The sequence below is a fragment of the Columba livia genome, chromosome 2, assembly GCF_036013475.1.
Source record: "Columba livia isolate bColLiv1 breed racing homer chromosome 2, bColLiv1.pat.W.v2, whole genome shotgun sequence".
In the NCBI taxonomy this organism is placed as follows: Eukaryota; Metazoa; Chordata; class Aves; order Columbiformes; family Columbidae; genus Columba; species Columba livia.
Window position 1 is genome coordinate 145,505,724 of NC_088603.1, and position 21,403 is coordinate 145,527,126.

At 35.4% G+C, this 21,403-nt stretch overlaps 1 protein-coding gene across 6 annotated transcripts in view; it reads right to left on the minus strand.

Annotated features, from left to right (window-relative positions):
* The window catches only part of CSMD3 (CUB and Sushi multiple domains 3), a 631,749-nt gene that overhangs the window by 342,959 nt on the left and 267,387 nt on the right, over positions 1-21,403 (minus strand). For all 6 annotated transcript variants that reach the window (XM_065054280.1, XM_065054281.1, XM_065054284.1 and 3 more), the window contains 2 exons: positions 11,289-11,413; positions 1,550-1,671 (listed from right to left, as the gene is read on the minus strand). In XM_065054280.1, the coding sequence (XP_064910352.1) occupies positions 1,550-1,671; positions 11,289-11,413 (247 nt within the window). The remainder of the gene's footprint in view (positions 1-1,549; positions 1,672-11,288; positions 11,414-21,403) is intronic.

Here is a 21,403-nt window from a genome sequence, read left to right on the forward strand (position 1 = left end):
GTAAGCCTTAACACTCTTGAAGTCGTTAATATCTTAACCCCTCAGTCACCTGTGACTTGTCATTAGCTATGTACCAGTTTATGAGCTTAAAGTTTTGCTTCTACCATTTGTAGAATGTATCAAATCTTATTTGGCTTTTTTGTTATGTAGACATGCCATTGCTGCATTTAAGAAAAGAAACAATTTTATGAAAAACACACCTTAGAAAGTATTAAATTCATTCTATACAATAGCTCAATGGTGTTTTTCAAGCCATTTAAAACACTTGTTCAAAGTGTAAGAGCTGCATTTAATTTCCTCAAACAATATACTAAATTCTACTCACTGCCACATTTGACAGAACTTTCTCTCTGAAATTCTAGATGTGCACAGATTTCATCTTGCCTACTAAAAGTTTTTGATTAAATAAATAAAAATATCAAGCTTTTTTGGGCCAGAGAAATTGGTCTTTTAAACTTTGTGCCCGTCTGTGGGAGAGAGATTGTGTAATTTTTCAAGGACTCTTACCACATTTTTTGTGGTCTCCCTTCCTAAACACACCTACTTTCATTATGAATATTCTAATCACTTGAATAAATATCCTTTTTTTTTCTTCTTCCAAAGTGGAACATAAGGATGGCTTCCACACAGAAGATTAGAGAAAGAAATGAACCAATGTAGCTAAACTGTTTCTGAAATGTAATCAGGTTTTGACGAGTCCTCTGGCTTTGTGATTAATAAACTCAGGTGCAAAGGGGTAGGCCCCTCTGATCAATTAATGGAGTGTGATGCAGATGGCAATATAAGACAGAAATTAGCAGGTAGAATACACCCCTCTAGCAACAATGACAGATGTTGGTAGTACTTTATAAAATATTCCTGAGCTGTCCAGCTAATTTTTATTTTATTACATCTAAACAAGTTCATTACTCTTGGTTCAGATAAAATGATACACCTGGAAATAGAATACAGTTGTTGCTGCCAGGTGTCTGGGTCTTGAATTTAAAGACAACTGGTGTCATAACTTAGCTTTATTCCTTTACTTTGACTCATCTGACATTATCAGAACTCCTAGTACTTTTGGTTTATAGTGTAAGTATAAAGCATAAGTGATTGTAATATAGTGCTTCAGACAATGAAATAGATTACAAAACTTTAGAACAGTCCTTCACGAAATGAAAGTGAATTACTGAACTTCAGTGATTTCTCACGTAGTCCAAGGTCAAGCACGTTATAAACAGTATTATACACAAAACAGCTCTATTGATTACAACACAAAATTAGTGGACCCATGACATCACTTCATACCATTGGTTACTTGTTTCTGGGAATTCATTTAGAGAATCACATAAAAACATGATGCCATCTACTTGGCATATGAAAAGCAAAACACTCTTAGTGGAAACAACAGGTTCTAACATCTGTCCATACTCATCTAATATAAGCCATTTCTTAGAAATGGTTGCAATGCACCAAGTACAGCAGCTGGACTGTAGAGGCGAATCATGTTAGTGAAAAATGTCATAGTCTACTTTTTTTTTTCCAATAAAAGCCAGAATTTCAAACTTACCTTATTAATATTGATAGCTGTGATGACCCATACACATTGAGCATTGCTGTCATACTGGAATGGAAAATTGGGTGATGTGAAAGTACCTCCAGGTCCCTGAAGATTTGATCCACAAGTCTTGACTGCAAAATGAAAGTTCACCATTTCATTCACATACAAAATACATGTATCAGGTTCATAAACCAAGCTCTAATTTATATTAATCAAGATGTGAAGGATTAAAATGCCATTGCACAAAAATAGAACCACCTCATACAAGATAATAGAATATTTATGTTTAGCTATTCTGACAAAGTAAAATAGACTTTTTTTTGTGTCCAAGATTATAATATTTTTTTAAAAAGTAGTATATTTGGAGTAAAAAAGGTAACTACAGAGAGAGGAACTGCTCCATTTATTTTTAAAAGTAAACTTTAAGAAGTAATTTATGTCATTAACCTTCACTAATGTCTTGAAAGACAAGACTTATATAGTGGAACACAAAGATCACTTTTATCACTGCGCACTTTTTGTGTATATGTATTGGTGTATGGCATGTCAGCATTTTTTTTGTTGTAACTACTGTCCAACCCATTTTACCAATGGCTGAACCACTGAAAACTTTAAAGGAATCTTGTAGAAGTTAGACTTACACAAAGTAGTGTTATGTATTTTTAAAGACAACAAAAGGCATTTATTTACAAATCAAAGTCTGTGTGGTTATTTACAGTAGCATATCTTAAATAAAACAAACTGATATCCTTATTTACTGTAGGTTGCATCTCACATCACAAATAACACAAAGGACATAAACTGTGTGCTTTCTGCTTGAGAATGACATTTTTAAGGCAGTAAATTCATTGTTGAAGTCAATAAAAGTTTTATTGATGGTTCCTTGATATTCAGATCTTTGCTGAATGCACTGTTGCTTATCTTTTCCTGTATGAGGCTATAGACCTTACATGCAACTTCAGCTAAACATAAGCTTACCCTGTTTTTCCAGTGATCATTATGAAACCAAAAATAAACTGCAGAGGCTAAAAATATATTACTTTCTCTGTATTTTGACAGACCATCTTGCTTAACTGAATTAAAAAAAAAATAAATCACACTAAGATACATGAAATTATCTGGTGGAACAAAACATATTGACACCAGATGAGGGAAAGACTGAGATACTAAATGCCTTCTTTGCCTCAGTCTTTAGTAGTCAGAGAAGTTGTGCTCCAGCTACCCAGCCCCTAAGCCAGAAGACAGGGATTGGGAGAAGAATGAAGCAGCAATAAACCAAGGTGAAATGGTTAGCGATCTGCTACACCACTTATATGCTCACAAGTCTATGAGGCTAGGTGGGATACAACCAAGGGTGCTGAGGGAGCTGGCGGAGGTGATCACTAAGCAACTTTCCATTATCTAGCATCGATCTTGGCTAACTGAGGAGGTCTCAGTTGACTGGAAGCTGGCAAACGTGACGCCCACCTACAAGAAGGGCTGCAAGGAGGATTCAGGGAATTATAGGTCTGTCAGTCTAACCTCGTTGACGGAGAAGATCATGGAGCAGATCATCCTGAGTGCTATCACGTGGCACATACAAGACAACTGAGTGATCAGGCCCAGTCAGCATGAATACATAAAAACCAGGTCCTGCTTGACCAACATGATGTCCTTCTACAACAAGGTGACCTGCTTAATAAATGAGGGAAAGGCTGTGGATATTGTGCACTTAGACTTCAGTAAGGCCTTTGACACCATCTCCCACAGCATTCTCCTGAAGAAGCTGGCAGCTCATGGCCTGCATAGATGTACTCTTCAATGGATAAAGAACTGCCTTGATGGTCAGGCCCAAAGAGTTGTGAACTCAGTCAAATCCAGTTGGTCATGAGTGGTGTTCCCCAGGGCTCAGTGTTGGGGCCACACAGAATCACAGAATGTTAGGGATTGGAAGGGACCTCAAAAGATCATCCAGTCCAATCCCTCTGCCGGAGTAGGAACACCTAGATGAGGTTACACAGGAAGGCGTCCAGGAGGGTCTTAAATGTCTCCAGAGTAGGAGACTCCACAACCCCCCTGGGCAGCCTGCTCCAGTGTTCTGTTATCCTTACTGAGAAGAAGCTTCTTCTCAAATTTAAGTGGAACCTCTTGTGTTCCAGTTTGAACTCATTACCCCTTGTCCTATCATTGGTTGTCACCGAGAAGAGCCTGGCTCCATCCTCGTGACACTCACCCTTTATATATTTGTAAACATTAATGAGGTCACCCCTTAGTCTCCTCTTCTCCAAGCTAAAGAGGCCCAGCTCCCTCAGCCTTTCCTCATAAGGGAGATGTTCCACTCCCTTACTCATCTTTGTGGCTCTGTGCTGGACTCTGCGCTGGACTCAGTTCTGTTCAATACCTTTATCAATGATCTGGATGAAAGGATTGAAGGTACCCTCAGTAAGATCACAGATGACACCAAACTGGGTGGGAGTGTTGATCTGCTGGAGGGTAGAAAGGTTATACAGAGGAATCTGGACCAGCTGGATCAGTGGGCTTAGAACAATTGTATGAAGATTAATAAGGCCAAGTGCCAAGTCCTGCACTTGGGTCACAACAAACCCAGGCAGCACTACAGGCTTGGGGAAGAATGTCTTGAAAGCTACCTGGCAGAAAGTGTGACAAAGAGTTATAGTAAGCCCTGTTAGTCCTCACTCCACTCAGCAGTTGCTGTATTTGATAGCTCAGACACATGGTCCTTGCCTGAACTACTTTGCAGTGTGCCAATGCAAACTGTGCGAGGAACAAGCAAGACCAAAACACCATGGTTAGTCTATGTAATGACGAGTAATGATCTAAGAGTAATGATCTCATTGGAATTACAGAAATGCAGTATGATAGCTCTCATGACTGGGAGTACTACAGTGGATGGTTACAAGCTATTCAGGAAAGACAGAAAGGATAAAAAAGGACTGTTTGGCCTCTGTGTAAAAGAAAGATTTGAGCATGTGGAGTTTATCAACAACAAGAGGACAGTTCTCTATAGAGGCTTTGTTTCAAAATCAGTGAGATCTCCATCAGAGGAGATGTCTGCTACAGACCACCTGATCAGGACCAAACATTCCCCAAATAGCTTACAGAAGTCCTGGGTCTGCAGGCCCAAGTTCTAGGGAACTTCAATGACCCTGATATTTGCTAGGAAAGCAACACTAGTGCAAAAGCAATCTGAGAGATTTTTGTAGTGAACTTTGGACAACTTCCTAACACAGTGGCAAAATGTGCCAAAGAGGAATGCTGCCTTTTTAGACCTAGTGTTCAAAAATAAGGAAGCATCATAGAGTTTAAGACCCTAAAGGGCATGAGAAAGACAAGTAGCAGAATGAAGACTAGAATTCAGAAGTGCAGTTCAACTGGACCAACCAGGATGCCTCCTATAATGAAAAAAACATACTCGGTGGACAAGAGGAGAGCTATAGACATAATTTACCTTGAATTCAGGAAAATAGCTAACAGTGTCCTTCAAAACCTTCTTCACAACTCATCAACCATGTTTGGGATAGTTAGACCACAAGATGTTTGAAAACTAGCTGTACTGCTGTGTTCAAATGATGCTGGTTAAAGACTCAAAGTCAAACTGGCAGACTGTTATGAGTAGAGTTCCTCATGCGTAAGTTATCGTTCTGATAGTATTCGATATCTTTAAATTTATTTGAATGATGGGATTGAATGCACACTCACCAAGTTTGCAGTGGGAGGAGAGGTGGCTGCACTGGAAGAAAGAACCACTATAGAGAGAGACCTCAGTGAAGTGGAAGACAGGGCCATCAAGAATTACATGAGTTTAAGAAAGGATAAATGCAAAGTCCTATACAAGGGATAAAATAAGCCCCAGAAGCCATGCAGATGAGGGCTGACTGTCTGAGCATCAGTTCTGCTGAAATGCACCTGGGAGCCTTGGTGGACTGGAAGCTGAACAAAACCCAGCAACGTTCCTTGGCAGCCCAGCAAAAAAACTTTCTTGGGCTGTATCAGTAAGAACAGAGCCAGCAGATGAAGGGTCATGATTATTTAGCCCTGCTTGGTGCTTGTTAGGCCATATACGGAATACTGTCCTTTTGTTGTTCCTCCAGGTTAAGAGACATTGGAAAGGGTGCAGTGAAAGACAGCCAAGAAGACAGACAAAAAAAAAGATTGAAGGAACTGGGTTTGATTAACCTAGAGTCCAAAGGAAAGAATAACTGAATGGGGTTTCACAGAGATTTGTCTTGGGTCAGGTTCATTCAGCATTTTCATTAACACCTTGGACATAATTATTAAATCTGCATTTAACAAAGAGCTGGGAAGAACTGTGAATATATTAGCAAACATAATTAGAGTTACAAATTAGAAACTGAAGAAATGACATTGAAATAATATGCAATTCAGCAGAGACGACTATAGAACAAAGTACAAATTAGGTGAGCTTTTACAAAATACTGTACTTTTTGCAGAACTTGTTGCTAACTTGCCAGCAGACTTATAAAAGGCAGCATTCATGCATGTTTCACAGGGTCTGAGAAACAAACAAGCAGAAAACAGGAGCAGTGGGCATAAAAATAAAAAGACTAATTGACCAACTGTGAATAGGTCTATATGTTTCATTTCCTGAAACGTAAAGGAGAGCGAGAGATTTATCAACTGGCAAATAGTTTCATAATTGTCTCTGCTTAAACAAATTAGCTTTGTAATAATCCCTGGAGGGGAACAATGAATCCCTTGGCAGAAAAATAAGCAGGGTCTCAATCCTGAAGTGTTTAAACTACCTCTCTTGAATGAAGTAACAGAGAAATCCATGTAAGCAGCCATGTTAGTACAGCCACATGTACTGAAGCATTTATTGGGATGTGAAATAATTAACATCTGCCAGAAATGTTGATCTTTCAAATAGCAGACTTCAACTGTAACTCAATATACACTAAATGGCTAGGCAAAGATTCTCATGTCATTTTTTGAACTTTTCTTTCTCAGGAAGGATAAGGAGGTATTGTTTATTCTGCTGTCCTGCAACAATGGTATGCTACAAGACGTGAATTAAATTGGACAAAAATTACTAACAGAATTTTAGTCTTGCATGATGCATTGATCTTGAAAAAGTCCAGCTAAAAATAAGCAACTGTCTGAGAGGATGAATACACTCTAAAATTTTAAGAAAATGCAGAACGTGACCAGTTAAATTTCAGCTGCTGTTTATGTTATTTTCTCTCCTTACCTACAACATAAAGCCATACTTTCCTCATAGCTTCAAATTCCAACTTATTTTCAATATACCTTATCTGTAAATCACAGTGGGGTAAATGCCTTGATTTTCTGCCATATTAGTTCACCAGTTCCATCTACCTGAGTATCTGAAATTTTGCCATGGTGATGGGAGAAATAAATTATAAAACATATTTTTAAAATAATAATAATTAAAAAATATGAAAAAGGAAGTATGATTGTTGGTAAACTACAAGATGATACAACTGCAATTAAATTGTCAGGTTGTCTGAGGTAGCTTTACAATTTTCTCATAGTATCTTCTAGAAGTCAAAAGGTTCATAAATCAGCCAAGCCTTCAAAGTAACATATTCCTAGAAACTAGTCTTCAGGTCTAGAAGATGTTAATAATCTACAACATTTGCTTATATTTTGGAAGTGATGTATTAGTTTTCCTTCTCAAATTTCTAATATATTTCTCCTGTAGAAATTCTTCAGACTCATTCCAGATTCACTTTTGTGACTATGATCTTACGCAAGTTCCAGCTGGTGTTGTATGATAAGTCCTAAAGAGAGTTAATCTTTCTATTTTGGCAGGCAGTTATACTCAGTCACTCACATGACCTATGAAAACAGATCCTAAGGATTTATGATGTCAAATCAAATGCACATAACAGAATAGGAATGTTCCTGTTTAGAACTCTGCCCAGTTGCAGTATATGGATGTAACTAATTATTGAAATTCACATGCCATTTTTGAAAAGTGTATCACTACTGTGGAATTTTTGGTGTGTGTACAATATAATTTATATAATGAATGAAGATTATTGCAAGCTGTACTCGACAAATAGGAAACACCACATGATAAAAAGCAACAGTTCAAATGACATTTTAAGGAACAACAGGTGAAGTATCTAATAAATGACCTTTCCTTTGTTATCCACAAAGCTGCATCAGCTCACAAGAAAATATTCATTTCTTACATAAAATAACATTTATGTATGATTGCCTAATTTGTTTGCCTGAATGATTTGTATACATACATGCAGTTCAGTAAGCAGATGCACACGTATTTTTGCAGATACTTTCTTCATGTTACTATGTGATATTGATGTTACTTATGCAAAATTATTTCAAAATGTTTATTACATGTTCTGTGCATGAAACTTAGAGAAGACATAATTAATAGTCTAGAAGAAATGTTAATATTCCAGCTTTCTTATATCTAAGAGTCTAATTGAAACACCTTGTTAAACAAAATAATCAAAATTACAGCACACCAAAGTTACTTAAATCATTAATTTTAATGCAACTAATGACACTCTAAAGCGTTACATATTTGACAAACTATAGTATCTATACCATCTGTCTGGCTTTTCACTATATGGCATTGTATCAATTCCTAATAACTTTCTTAATATTGATATTGGTAAGTGAAATGCTAATTGCAGTATGCTTTCCTTTTTAAGTGCCTTTTCAATGGCGGATTGCTAAATTGTATTATGAAACATAATACACAGAGGACAGCAAGATTTGCAGTACCGTTAATATTATGTGGGTCATGAAAGCTAAGAATCTTTATGTCATTTTATCATTGTTATCATACAAGGAATAAATACATCCTGTCATGCAGCCAGACTTACGTGAGAGCCTCATGATGATATATCTTTGAAATCTAAAGTCCAGTCCAGTTCTGGGCCCCTCAGTTCAAGACGGACAGGGAACTGCTGGAGAGGGTCCACCGTAGGGCAACGAAGATGATTAAGGGAGTGGAGCACCTCCCTTATGAAGAAAGGCTGAGGGAGTTGGGTCTCTTTAGTTTGGAGAAGAGGAGACTAAGGGGGGACCTCATTAATGTTTATAAATATATAAAGAGTGAGTGCCATGAGGATGGAGCCAGGCTCTTCTCGGTGGCAAACAATGATAGGACAAGGGGTAATGGGATCAAACTGCAACACAAGAGGTTCCGCTTAAATTTGAGAAAAAACTTCTTCTCAGTAAGGGTGACAGAGCACTGGAACAAGCTGCCCAGGGAGGTTGTGGAGTCTCCTTCCCTGGAGACATTCAAAACCCGCCTGGACATGTTCCTGTGCGACCTCACGTAGGTGTTCCTGCTCCAGCAGGGGGATTGGACTAGATGATCTTTTGAGGTCCCTTCCAATCCCAAACATACTGTGATACTGTGATACTGTGATAAATATTCTTTTATTTATAAAACACAGCAAATAGGGTTTGGAAGAACCTTGAAAAGATATGTAGTCCATTGTCACAGCTAAAGGTAAGATTACATGTGCTTAAACTCTCCTGGATATCTGTAAATCTCACAAGTTCTTTAAAACTACGCACATACCTAAATATTCTTTACTTTAGAAAGTTTTGCTAGTGTCCAACCATAAATGTTCCTTTGCACAATTGTAGCCCATTATATTTTATGTTTTCCCTTTTTCTCTGGATTCTTCTTTCTCTAGATCAAAGAAGCCCAGTTCTTTCCACTTGTTTATATTAAGTTATATTTTAGAGAATTTTGATACTTTTAAATATTTTCTTCTGTCCTATTTTCACTGGTCTACTCATTTCTTGAAACTTCATTTCCGTAGCAAGGAAAATCAGAGGTGATCACATTGCGTAACCTTAGGCACCTAAGATGAGAGATGGGCTCCTTGATTTAATCAGCTGTGTCTAAAACCTCCTCCAGAGAGGAATCCACAGACAAGACTATCAGATTATATAATACTGTTTAATAATATATGTAAACATCCTTATACAAGTATGCCACACCCAGATGGTTAAATTGGAACATTAAAAGACTACCATCTTGTCATAGGTATCTGATTTAGGATATGTGAATAAGCTGAAAACTCTAGTAGATAAAGCCTTACTAGTTTTACTCTAAAAAGATATTTCATTTATGTGAATAACATGATTAATTCCACTATACATGTGTGTCTGTGTGTATGTGTACCTCTTTATCAATTTTTAATAATTATACATACATATAGTACATACAGTAAACCATAGTAGAATATAAAATGTTAGTAGTATGTATATTTATATCTATACAACTAAACTTTTTACTTGTTTATGTGATAGGTTATTGTTGAAATGTATACTGCCATGAAGCATTGTAAACCTATTTCTGCAGCTGTAACACCTATTATATTTTTCTTCATCTCAGATTTCCAGCCTACATTTAGCACTTCATGCTTATTCACCCTCAGTCTCATTTAGACTTTCCTGGTATAAGCTAAAAAAATAATCACCCATGTAATTTTCCAGCATTTGTGTATTTCTACCATACACAATCATTCCACCCTCAGTCTTGAGGGTCACCAATTTGGGGAAACGTTTAGAGGGGAAGCCATATGAGGAACAGCTAAAGTCACTTGGGTTGTTCTGCCCAGAAAAGTGGAGACCAAGGGGAGACCTCATCATGGTATACAACTTCTTCACAAGGGGAGAAGGAGGGACAAGCGCTGATCTCTTCTCTCTGGTGACTAATGATAGGGCCCTAGGAAATGGCAGGAAGATGTGCCAGGGGAGGCTTAGATGTGACATTAGGAAGTTCTTCACCCAGGCAGTGATGGAGCACTGGAACAGGCTCCCCAGGGAGGTAGTTACAGCCCCAAGCCTGACAGTATCCAAGAAGTGACTGGACAACGCCCTCAGACACAGTGTGAATTTTGGAGTTGACCTATGCAGTAACAGGAGTTGGACTCAATGATCCTTATGTCTCCCTTCCAATTCAGGACATACTATGCTTCTATGACTTTTTTTCCTTCTTCCACTGGCCAGAAACTTCTCACACCTCTCTCTGGACATTAGTATAAGTATCCATAGCCTTGAATTACAATATAAATGTGCCTTCTGTTTTCCATACCCAAGTGTTTTTTGTGAATAAACTGTAGTCTTCAATATTAGGCTTCGCTTTTGTGCCAGTTTACATGTATATGTACAAACTAATATTTTCATTATGTATACTAATATATATATACACACTAATACATTCATTATTTGATTCAGGTATTTGTCATTTTTCTTGTCATAGTATTTGGACATTAAATATATTCAGCAGAATGACTGTGCTTTTCTTTTCTTAAATTTCTTTGTGTTTTTTGTCCTTTACCCATATTGTCAGTGTCAAAACCAGGTATAGACTTTCTTTTCCAGTCCTTATCAATCCTAGATTCAAGTATTTCTCATCTGCATAGAAAATACATAATGAAGATGCTTCATGAACTAATTATTCTATATTGTATCACTTCAATTTTAAAATCCAACTTGGTGAGTTTTAATATTCAACATGTGATAGATTTTCTTCAATTCATTATAAAGAAAACTTCATAAGGTAAGTTCCCAAGTGAAATAAGCATGCTGAACTACGAAGTTCGTATTAAATGAAACAGTATAGGTGGGACCTTTTTGCTAAGGAAGTGTGGACACCAAGATTACAGACTTAAGTATTTACAAAATATTCATTTAATAGGATTGGTTATGAAACAATAGACAAATGTGAAATGAACAAATCATTATAAGGACAAGAATTCCTCTTTACCTTTACACACAGGTCTATGATCACTCCATGCAGCAAAGACTTCAGCTATTCTCTGGCAGGTGATACTTTTTGAACCTTGTAGCACATAATCTTCATCACAGGAGAACTGCACTGTTGCTCCCAAGCTAAAATCAAACAATGACATAAAGAAGAAGCAATTTTTTACAAATAGATATGAATATTTTTTCTGTTATTTTAAGTATGATGTTTCTAAACAACAATACAAACATGTAATTCAGTAAATATGATTTTTTGCTCTTAGTACTAAAACACTACAGCCTATCTACTAGCCTGACAGTGCAGTGTTCAGCTTTCTCTGGGATCACTTTGGCAAGAACTGGTTTACCACTTTTTAAAAGTCTTCTTGAGGTTAAGAGACTATTTTCTGACCTATATAGTAAGGTTTGACAGACCTGGACACTGTGTAACAAATGCCTTGTAAATAAGAAGTTCTTTTTTTTTTTTTTTCTTTCATTATAGATGGGGATTTTAGTGCTGTAATAGTAATTTCAGTTTCAATTCAGTTTACAAAGACAGACAAAAAATTAAAAAGACTGAGCACAGGTTGCAGAGATTAACATTTGTTAGGTAATCAATTCAAATACACCCACGATGAAAATAACTGATTGATACTAAATAGAACAAGAATTAAATTTAAGGGAGTTAGAAATGCTAGATGGTTCAAAAGGAATGCTGTCAGCACAATAGAGATGATGAAATTCGGAGAGTACCTGGGCTTTACAGAAACATAGATAATAAGTAATGAGGTCATGAAAGATGATACAGTCATCTGAACAGACATCGTGGCAAAGGAGGATTTGACAGCTGATAACAACTCTATAAACTATTCCAAAACCAGTTCCTAATTGTATAACAAATAATAACATTTGTGAAAGAATGAGATAAAGAAGAGCTGCAGAGTCCATAAAAAACAGAAGAAGATATAAAAGTGCAAAACTAGAAGAATAAAGAGGTAAACACAATGTAAAGGTCCTTGAAAGGTAAGGCTGAAAACCTTCTATATGAGACTGAGGAAAAGAGCCACAAGGCAGATCACAGAGTTAGGGAAAACTTCAAAATTATGAAACAGAAAGATGATCTTAATGTTAAAAATTGATGATCATTAATGTTAAAAATTATACTCAGCTACTCCAGGGACTATATGGTTAGGAAGGTTAAAGGGGTAGCAATTGGGAAGGCAAAAATAACTTTCTTAAGAATAGATTTTCACATATCTGCTGTAGAAAGTCATGTTGAGAAAATCTGAACCCCTTTAATTATTAAAAAAAGTCACATAAAAAAAAAAAACCACAATTACAGAGAAAAATATTTCTTTTAACTAACCATGGACTCATTTAAAGAGGAAACAGCAGGAAGTACACCATTTACTAAAAAAAAAAAAAGAAAAATGAACAGATTGTGCCAAAACTGTAACTGGCAAAAATTCTGGAGGGTTGAAATGATTATGAAGACTTTACAAGCCTGATATTTATTTTTATTATCTCCAAAAAGTATAAATAACATTCATATTACACACTTCACTTGTCCAAATCAGTTTCAACATTAAACTGACATTTGACAGTATATGACTGTAAGCATAGTGGACTCATTAACACAGTAAGACTGGAAAATGTGCAACATCTGTAATGTGTACCATGTGAGTGACATCTAATAAAAGCAGTTAGATAAGCAGGTTGTAAAACATGAGTCTAAGAAAGAAAATGGAAGAGCCAGACACCAGTTCCTATGGCAGATCAACTCAAAAAAACAATAATATAAAAAAAATCAAACAAACACTTCCTATATGAAATGTCAAAAGAAGGACAATGAAGAAAAAATCCTGCATGAAATCTGTATAATCCTTCTGGACTTGCAGTCTAAGAATGGCATCCACAAAGACCTGCATATTCACTGTCATGAGCTTGTCAAGTAAATGTTAAGAAAATGGGTCTCTCAGGAACTTAAAAGACTAGTCAAGATCATTTTTTTTTTAAAGTTTTCCTGTCATTGTTTACCTATACACACTTTCAAAAATAGAAAAGTATTAATCCTTTCACAGTTATCTAGTAGGAGAAATCCTTCTTGTTTCAGCTAATGATATTTTTTCTCCAACACCTTTTATTGATGACATACAAGAATTCAGTTCAAAATCCATCTTCCTCTAAAAAAAGTTTGGTAACTGAGCACAGAAGGGTAAAATGTCACTTCCTTCTCCAGGTATAGTACATGAGGTGAATATGGTGAAGATGGCTTCACTAAATGCAAAGCATGCCTGACAAACTTGTTGGCTTTCTATGATGGGGTTATAGCATTGGTGGATAAGGGAAGAACAACTGATGTCATCTACCTGGACTTATGCAAAGCATTTGACACTGTCTTACATTACATTGTTATTTTAATTTTTATTTTTTTTTTAAATCTTAAGAGTGAAGAAAAGTGAATACTTAGGAAAAACTTCAGAATACAGAGAACATCTATAGTTCACCTTCTGATCGTTACCATATTGAAATCATTTATGGTAAAGAAGCTTTCTGAACTGGAGCTACTAATTTAGTAGTCCCTGAATGACTAAAGTTTTCTCCCTGAGCCAGCCCACAACTAGAGCTAAGACTGGTAAGGCACACTAGTATGAAAAAAAAGCTACTGCGGGTATATTAGTCACAAAAGTATATTCATATACAATATGGGTGCATTAATAGATGGGTGAAGCAACCTTGTAATATTGGAATGAAATATGGAAAAGGCAGAAGTACTCGGTGCCTTTTCTGCATCAATGTCTACAGCATGTCTGCTCCTAGTCATCTGGATGTATCAGCAAGATTTGGGCAGAAGAGAGATGGTCAATACTGAGGAGCAACAACTAAAAAAAGTTGGCTATATTCAAAGGCAGGGGAACAGATTGCTTTCACCAAAGGGTGCTGAAAAAGTTGTGTTGTAGGAAAATAGGAAATTAGGATTTTAGGCCTATATCAGTGTTATAAGCTGTGCTGCTAAGGCTGCAAGTCTCAGCTTGTCCCCTGTATAGTCCTTACCCAGAACCACGAGTGTGGTTACCTTATGCTTGCTTTGTACCCTTAGTTAAGACATTGATAAATGCTATTCTTAGGGTTGCTGATTTCTATACTAGACTGGTGAACTATGGATAACAAATGAGACAGGTGGAACTTCAAAAGAAGCTAGCCCTGTGACCCGATGACCTTTCGTTCGGTACTTGCCAAGAAAGAAGAAGTGGAACCCGCAGATCACTGGAACGGAAGGAACCTGAGGATATCGACAGTGATAGATATCGACAGTGATAGACAGGGATAAATTTTGCTTAGTTGCATAATACCTGTTAGAACCCTATATAATGACTAGTTATACTGCTGTATGATTGTCACTCTCTGAGGAGGTGACCCAACGCTGCTGTTCCTGCGAATCTTCTACAATAAATACTGCTCAGAGTAACCCACAAGAGTTCGAGTCTCTATCCAGCGCCTACCTACGACCTTTTTTCAAGTTGTCTGATTCTATGCAAGGCTGGTACCTTGTGTGAAAAATTTTGGTGACAAGAAGTTCCTACTGACTTTAGAAAGGCTAACATTACATTATTTTTTTTTAAGAAAGGCAAAGAGAAACTGGGAACCTCACATCGATCCCTGAAAAGAACATGTTGTCTAGGAAACTGCAAACAGGAAATCAGGAGCACTTACTCAGATTTACCAAAAGTGAATCATACCTCACAGTCTTCTATGACAAAATGATGGGCTACATTGAACAGTGGCAGGTGCAATAGTACTTGATGCAACAGAGTTCAACATTAGGAAGGTGTCTGACATGATGTCTTTTGCAAGCTATCAAAATATGCACTGAATATATACTTTTGAATTGGCCTGGAAGCTGTGTCAAAGGGTAGTAATCACCGACTTTATATTCAGCTGGTGGCCAGTAACAAGCAAGAACATTAGGAAGTTGATATGGGGTCTTATGTTGCTTAATATTTTCATTCTCAACATTGATAGTGAGACATAACGGACTCCTAGCAAATTTATGGATCATACTAAACTTGGAGAAGTAGCTGACACATTGAATAGAAGAGCTGCAATCCAGACACTTGATAAACTTGAGCACCAGGCCAACAAAAACGTCATGAAACTCAACAAGTAGAAGTACAATGTTACGGACTGTTGGTCAGTCATGTGTTCTCATCCTGAATAAAACAAATTGTTCAACTACAGCAGAATAAGTGAAATTATCACTCAGCAGGTGAGGCTATATCTGCAATATTAAGCCCAGTGTCTGGTCTCCCACTTCAAGAGAGATATTGATAAAAACTCTATAGAGGGTTTGGAGGTTAGTCAGAAGCTTAGAGCACATGACCTACAGTAAAAATATGAGGCAGCTAGGCTTAATTAGTCTGAAAAAAAGGAAGCTAACATACTATCTAACAGCAGACCATAACTACTTCAAGAACTTTTACAAAGATAATGAAGCCAAACTTTTCTTAATGTGAAAGATAATATACAAGGGGCAGTTCAGGAGATTTAGGTTTTGAGTTGCGATAAACTTCTTCCAAGAAAGGCCAGGCTGAACTGGAACAGCAAACTCAGACTGTTGTGAAATCTCTAATCTTGAGAATTTTCAGGATTAGGTAAACAAAGACAAAACTGATGTTATTTAGTGTTGGTATTAGTCCTGCTTTAGGCAGGAGATTGGAGTTGATGCCCTCTCAAGGACCCTTCCAATCACTATTTCTATGACTTGTTCAAGCTGATCAATTTATTTTTTACTCATATAAAACTTTCACATCTACAACACGCTGTGCTAAAGGAGTTCATAGCTTCAAAAACCTATGTTTGTCATGTGACTCTCAGTAACTGACAATTTCTATTTTTAACAGGACAAAATATGATTGCCATCAGGTTTGCATATTCAGCAAATCAAACAAACAAATAAACTTCTGATGTATTTTCATTAGGAAAATAGTATGAGTAAATATTAAATGTGTATAAAAATTTGAGAAAACACTTTAACCTTCTATGTATTTTTGAGCTCTCCATCATCTGCCCTGAATTTGGGATCCCTCTTCAGAAAACACAAATTAAAAGCAGTAAGCAGGAGTCTAAAATGAAGCTATAGAATCTCTAAAGGATGCAAAAATCAGGTTTAAAATTTTGAGCTTCATAGGAAATTCATATTGAATAGTAATATTTTAACAGTTAGCATATGTGCAACAAAATAACTCATTTTAGATTATTTTCCTCCATTATTTTATATATGCAAATTATTGTTGAACAAGACTCATTTATACAAGGAATCAAAAAATCAGGCTCAACTGTAACAATACATTATATTATTCTTATATTATTCTTCATTTTGAACTTACATTTCTCTTGTAAATTTTGTGATGGATATGTGAGACAGGCTAGAAGAAGAAGATAATGCTTTTTTGATTTTTGCACTGATATGCAGAGAATACATCTGAATTCACACACTGCATTTCTATCCTGTCATATATACATTAAAGTACAGAAAACAGCATTCTCCAAGATGTGTGCCTTTCTACCACATTAACCCATTCTACCCAGACCTGCAACTGAACAAGTTTGACACAGCACATCATTTTTTTGCCATAGGAAAAGACAAAACGAGACACCAAACAAACAAAACCAAAACAGAAATACCTAACATTAACTCCATTGTCTCTTAAAGTCTGTCACTATCAAAGAATTAATTAAATATTTTGATACATTTTAATGCTAGTGTAAATAACTAATCAGTATTTGAGCACATACTATTTTCTCCACCTGGAGTAAAAGAAGCTAAAATTATATGTAAGTTTTCAGGACTATGCCCAGTGAATCTAATTTTCTTAACATAGCAACTTTCTGCACAGCACCGATCCATAATGATTTATGTGCAAAACACAGATAGAATCTATTGTAGTTTATTTGAGATGCAGTAGGAGAGCTGAGCTAAGCCACATCATGTGTCCGAAGTTAAGAGTATGCATGGGAACATTGTTGTAGATCAGTTGATACAGTATTTGGAAATGTTGCTGCAACATGTTAGGATTCCAAAACATAATGTTACGATACCTAAATCTTCAAAACTTCTGAGCAAGAAAAATCCCTACCATATGCTGAACTAACTAAAGTCATGACTAAATTTCAGTTGCAGAGGATTTCCCAGTACTCTGGATATCATTAGTAGCTCTGCTTAAACAGTTCTTAAGGTGTCACATTTTCCCACAAAGCATGTACTGTCAGAGGCTTTTGTCTGACAAAGAAACTAATTAACTGCTGATAAAGGAAATGTACTATTTCCCTTTAAACTAGTCTCACATATCATCTTGCAGATTGTTTGAGTTTTGTTCAATTATCAGGATGTTTGGCTTGAAGTTTCAGAGTCTAGAAGCTTGCCTTGCATATCTGCAGAGAAGGGTATGTAATTCAGAGATTTTAGGAAAATTAGTCATGAAACTTCCAGTCAATCAATGTGGTTACACTTCAAAGTCATTCTTCTAAAGACAATAAATATGAATTAATTTATAATATAAAATTTAATAAATTTTGTGTCTAACAGCATTTGTTGCTTTGCTGTGATCCAAGCTGGATCTGAATCTCGTCTTTAAATACCTAGTTGGACTATACTACAGAGGTAGAGGGTCGGAGATAGGCTTGTTCATTCATTTCATGAAGGCAAAATTTCAGGGATGATGTTGGAGTTTGCTTCATAATAAAATATATGTCCAAGCATAATTAAGTGTTGCTATGGTTATTCCAAAACCAAACAAAATTAACAATTAAAAAAAGCAACAAGAGTACATTAAAATATTTTCTGTTCACTTGTTACATCTTTCTTATGTTTTCCATAGTGGTATTGATTCTAAAGTGGAAAATTCTCATGTGGAAAAAAGTGTATTTTACTGTACAACAGGTAACGTAAAGTAAGCTGTTGAAAATTTCAGCAGAATGAATACATCTGAAATTTCTAGGGAAGGGAAGTTTTTGTTCTGAAGTAAAATATATTTTTCACTACAGGAAAATCTGGCAGCTATTAGTAAGGGTTCCTGACTCTATTTCACACTGCAAAGGCCTGTTATGCTCAAATAGGCATCTACCATCAGAAAAAAAGCCTTTAAAACTTCAAAATACAGCCATGAGGAATTTTCACAATAGAAAAAATATCCATGGTGACGGGTAGAATAACGGTGAACATGGAGTGCCAGGTCCAAAAGAATGAACAGGAAATGCTGCAGTTTGTCTTAGAACTTACATCGTTAATTTTCTAAAAACCATGTAAGAACATATTAATGTGCTGAGAGAGCAGGTACAGTTTATGATCACAACAGGAGTGAAACTGCAATAAAATACTTCCAAACCTATACCTTCACATTTAAAGAAAGCTAAAGAAAAGTGACAAGAAATAAGCTTTTCTCTAAAATAGATTAAGTTGTACTGCAGTTAGATTTTGATTGATCTTCATAAAGATAGCCTGAACCATTCTTCAAAATACTATATTTTAAAATTAAGGTGCTGTAACTGGGATTCACTTCCTTATCAGAAGGGGGAAAATATAAGCTCAAAGTAAATCTATTTCCTACATTACAAAGAAAGTGATTTCAAGAAGGGTCATACCCTGTCAGGTATAAGACAATATGGAAAAGATTTTTCCATAGCACTGTATTCCTTTAACTAAATGTAAGGATTTTCTTTCAATGCATTATTTATTTATTTAAAGAATTAATAACATTCTAATTATGAAAGCTGATAAGGCAGTTGATCAGCCATTATAATAATGGCAAGAATTGAAACCAGGTTAATTTTAAAAGGAATATTATGCAGTCTGATGAAAATTTTCAGTTTGCTTTTTTTCTTTGTAGGACCTCTTCTCAATGTGCTTGATAGCACTCAACTTGAGATAAATGACACATGTATTACTTATATTCACCAATTCTGTTATTTACAAGAACAAATCTCACCATTCATATTCATGAGACATTTAACAAGCATTAGGTAGGAAAACATTTCATTTATCCCTAATACTTCCTTACCAAAATAGACATTTCTGCACATCAAAATTAGAACCCATAAGACCAAGATCATAATGTATCTGTTACACCTTCTATTTATTTTGTTTTGAATACTTTCACTTCTTTCACTTCCAGTGGATATTGTATGTGCAAGTCATGTTCTTTCATGTACTTATATTTGAAATGTACATATATTTGAAAAATTATGTTAAATTATATCCTAAACAGTTTAGCCTAAAAAGAAAGATGAGGGCGTGATAATCATCGTATCTCCTCCAAGGTACTGCCCCTCACATAATTTTAACTAGACCTGAAAGTAGGTCTTTCAGTGGTCACTTACAGAGGCAACACTAAGAAAGGATTTGCAGATTCTCTCTCTAAAAGACTTCCTCTACCAATTCATATTTCTGAATTTAAAGTATGAAACACTGGCCTAAGCAATGATTCTAGAAAGCAGGAAAGTGAAGAAATACAGTTAATTTATTGTAATTTCTCTGAATATATAATAAAATCTTTTTGTCAGGTAATGTCAGAAATTATTTTTCATATAAAATTACCTATAAAGCTTTCTCTGATGTCCCTTGAACTTTTCTCAAAACTAGAGAAATAGAGAGACTATAACTACCTGAGAAATTATAATAACTAACTGCCAGCTAGCACATTTACTTGGGATGTCATTTTCAATTCTATGTTCTGCTTCATTATGGGGAGAAAAGACCAAAACAAAACAAAAGTACAAGAAGTTATGTAAAATAATGAAGTAACGTAATTTTGCAGAATATTTGCTCCTCTCCTGGACTATTCTAACACTTATTACCTTCAAATGTTAGGAAATGTACTGTGTGATAAGCAAAATACATCTTTTGAACAAAACTGAATGTAATAAAACCAATTAGTTTAAAAACAATCAGTCTCCCTCCTACATAGTTCTTCCTTTTCCCTTTCCTCATGTTGTAAACATGAAGGTAATGTGAAATTAGCATATGATGTAAAGCAAGAACACAGCTTTAGATTTACTCTATTAATACAGTCCAAAGTTTTTCTGTATATCAAATATATTATATGTATCTTTAATCCTTTTTAGTATGCGATGAAATGAATTTTCAAGAATTAAAAAAAAAATCAGAAACTCAGATAGATAAGAGATTAAAATTATTTCAAAACATTTTCAAGCAGTCATTATATATATATATATATTGATGCATTGATGCACACAAAACATCAACCACTGTTACTGGCTGTAGAAGTCATCTATGATTATAGAGAAAACAAACAAACAAACAAACAAACAATGTTTTGAATTAGTATTGCAGACTTCTTTTTTTTTTTCTTATAAGATAAGGGATTTGAAAGATAGCTGAGAAATTAGGAGGAAAGTGAGCTAAAATTAAAGTTTAGTTAAAATAAAAAAATGTGGAATAGATCACTGGCAGGATATCATTCTTTGATTCTTTGCATTCTAGAAATATTCAGTAAAGCCAGCAAAAAGGAAATATAAGAATTTGATAAAAACTAAGTACAACTCCTTAGTTCTGATTTTTTTATTTTTATTTTTAATTTAGTAATACTATACCAATTAGTTATGTATCAAAATTAGTTAAAATATAATCTGCATTAAGAGCGCTAAACCACTCTGAGGACTACCAGGGAAATACACCTACATGTAGTAAACTTCTGGGTTCCTGAAAAACGTAATATAGAACATACTATATTCTCTGTTAGATCCCCATGAACATTTCTATAATGATATCTGAAGTTGGTTTTTTTTGAGGTTCTATTGCTCTTTTTGTGTTGCATTTAATTTTGCTTTGTACTTCACAAAAAAATCCAGTAGAACATGTATGCTCAATGTTTGTAAATCTAATACAGTATTTACATGAGAAATTTATTTTAACTTACCTTCAGTCCAATTTTTGCAGATTATCAGATATATAAGCTCTCTTGCAAGTAGGCATTTGATCTTCTTTGCTTACTAAGTACAGGCTAAATTGTACTACATAATTTTATATAGAATTTCATTTCACTTTTTACTGAAAACTTCAGTTTTGAAAGAGCAGGTCAACAAGATAAATACATTGTTAATAAACACATTTTCCAAGTT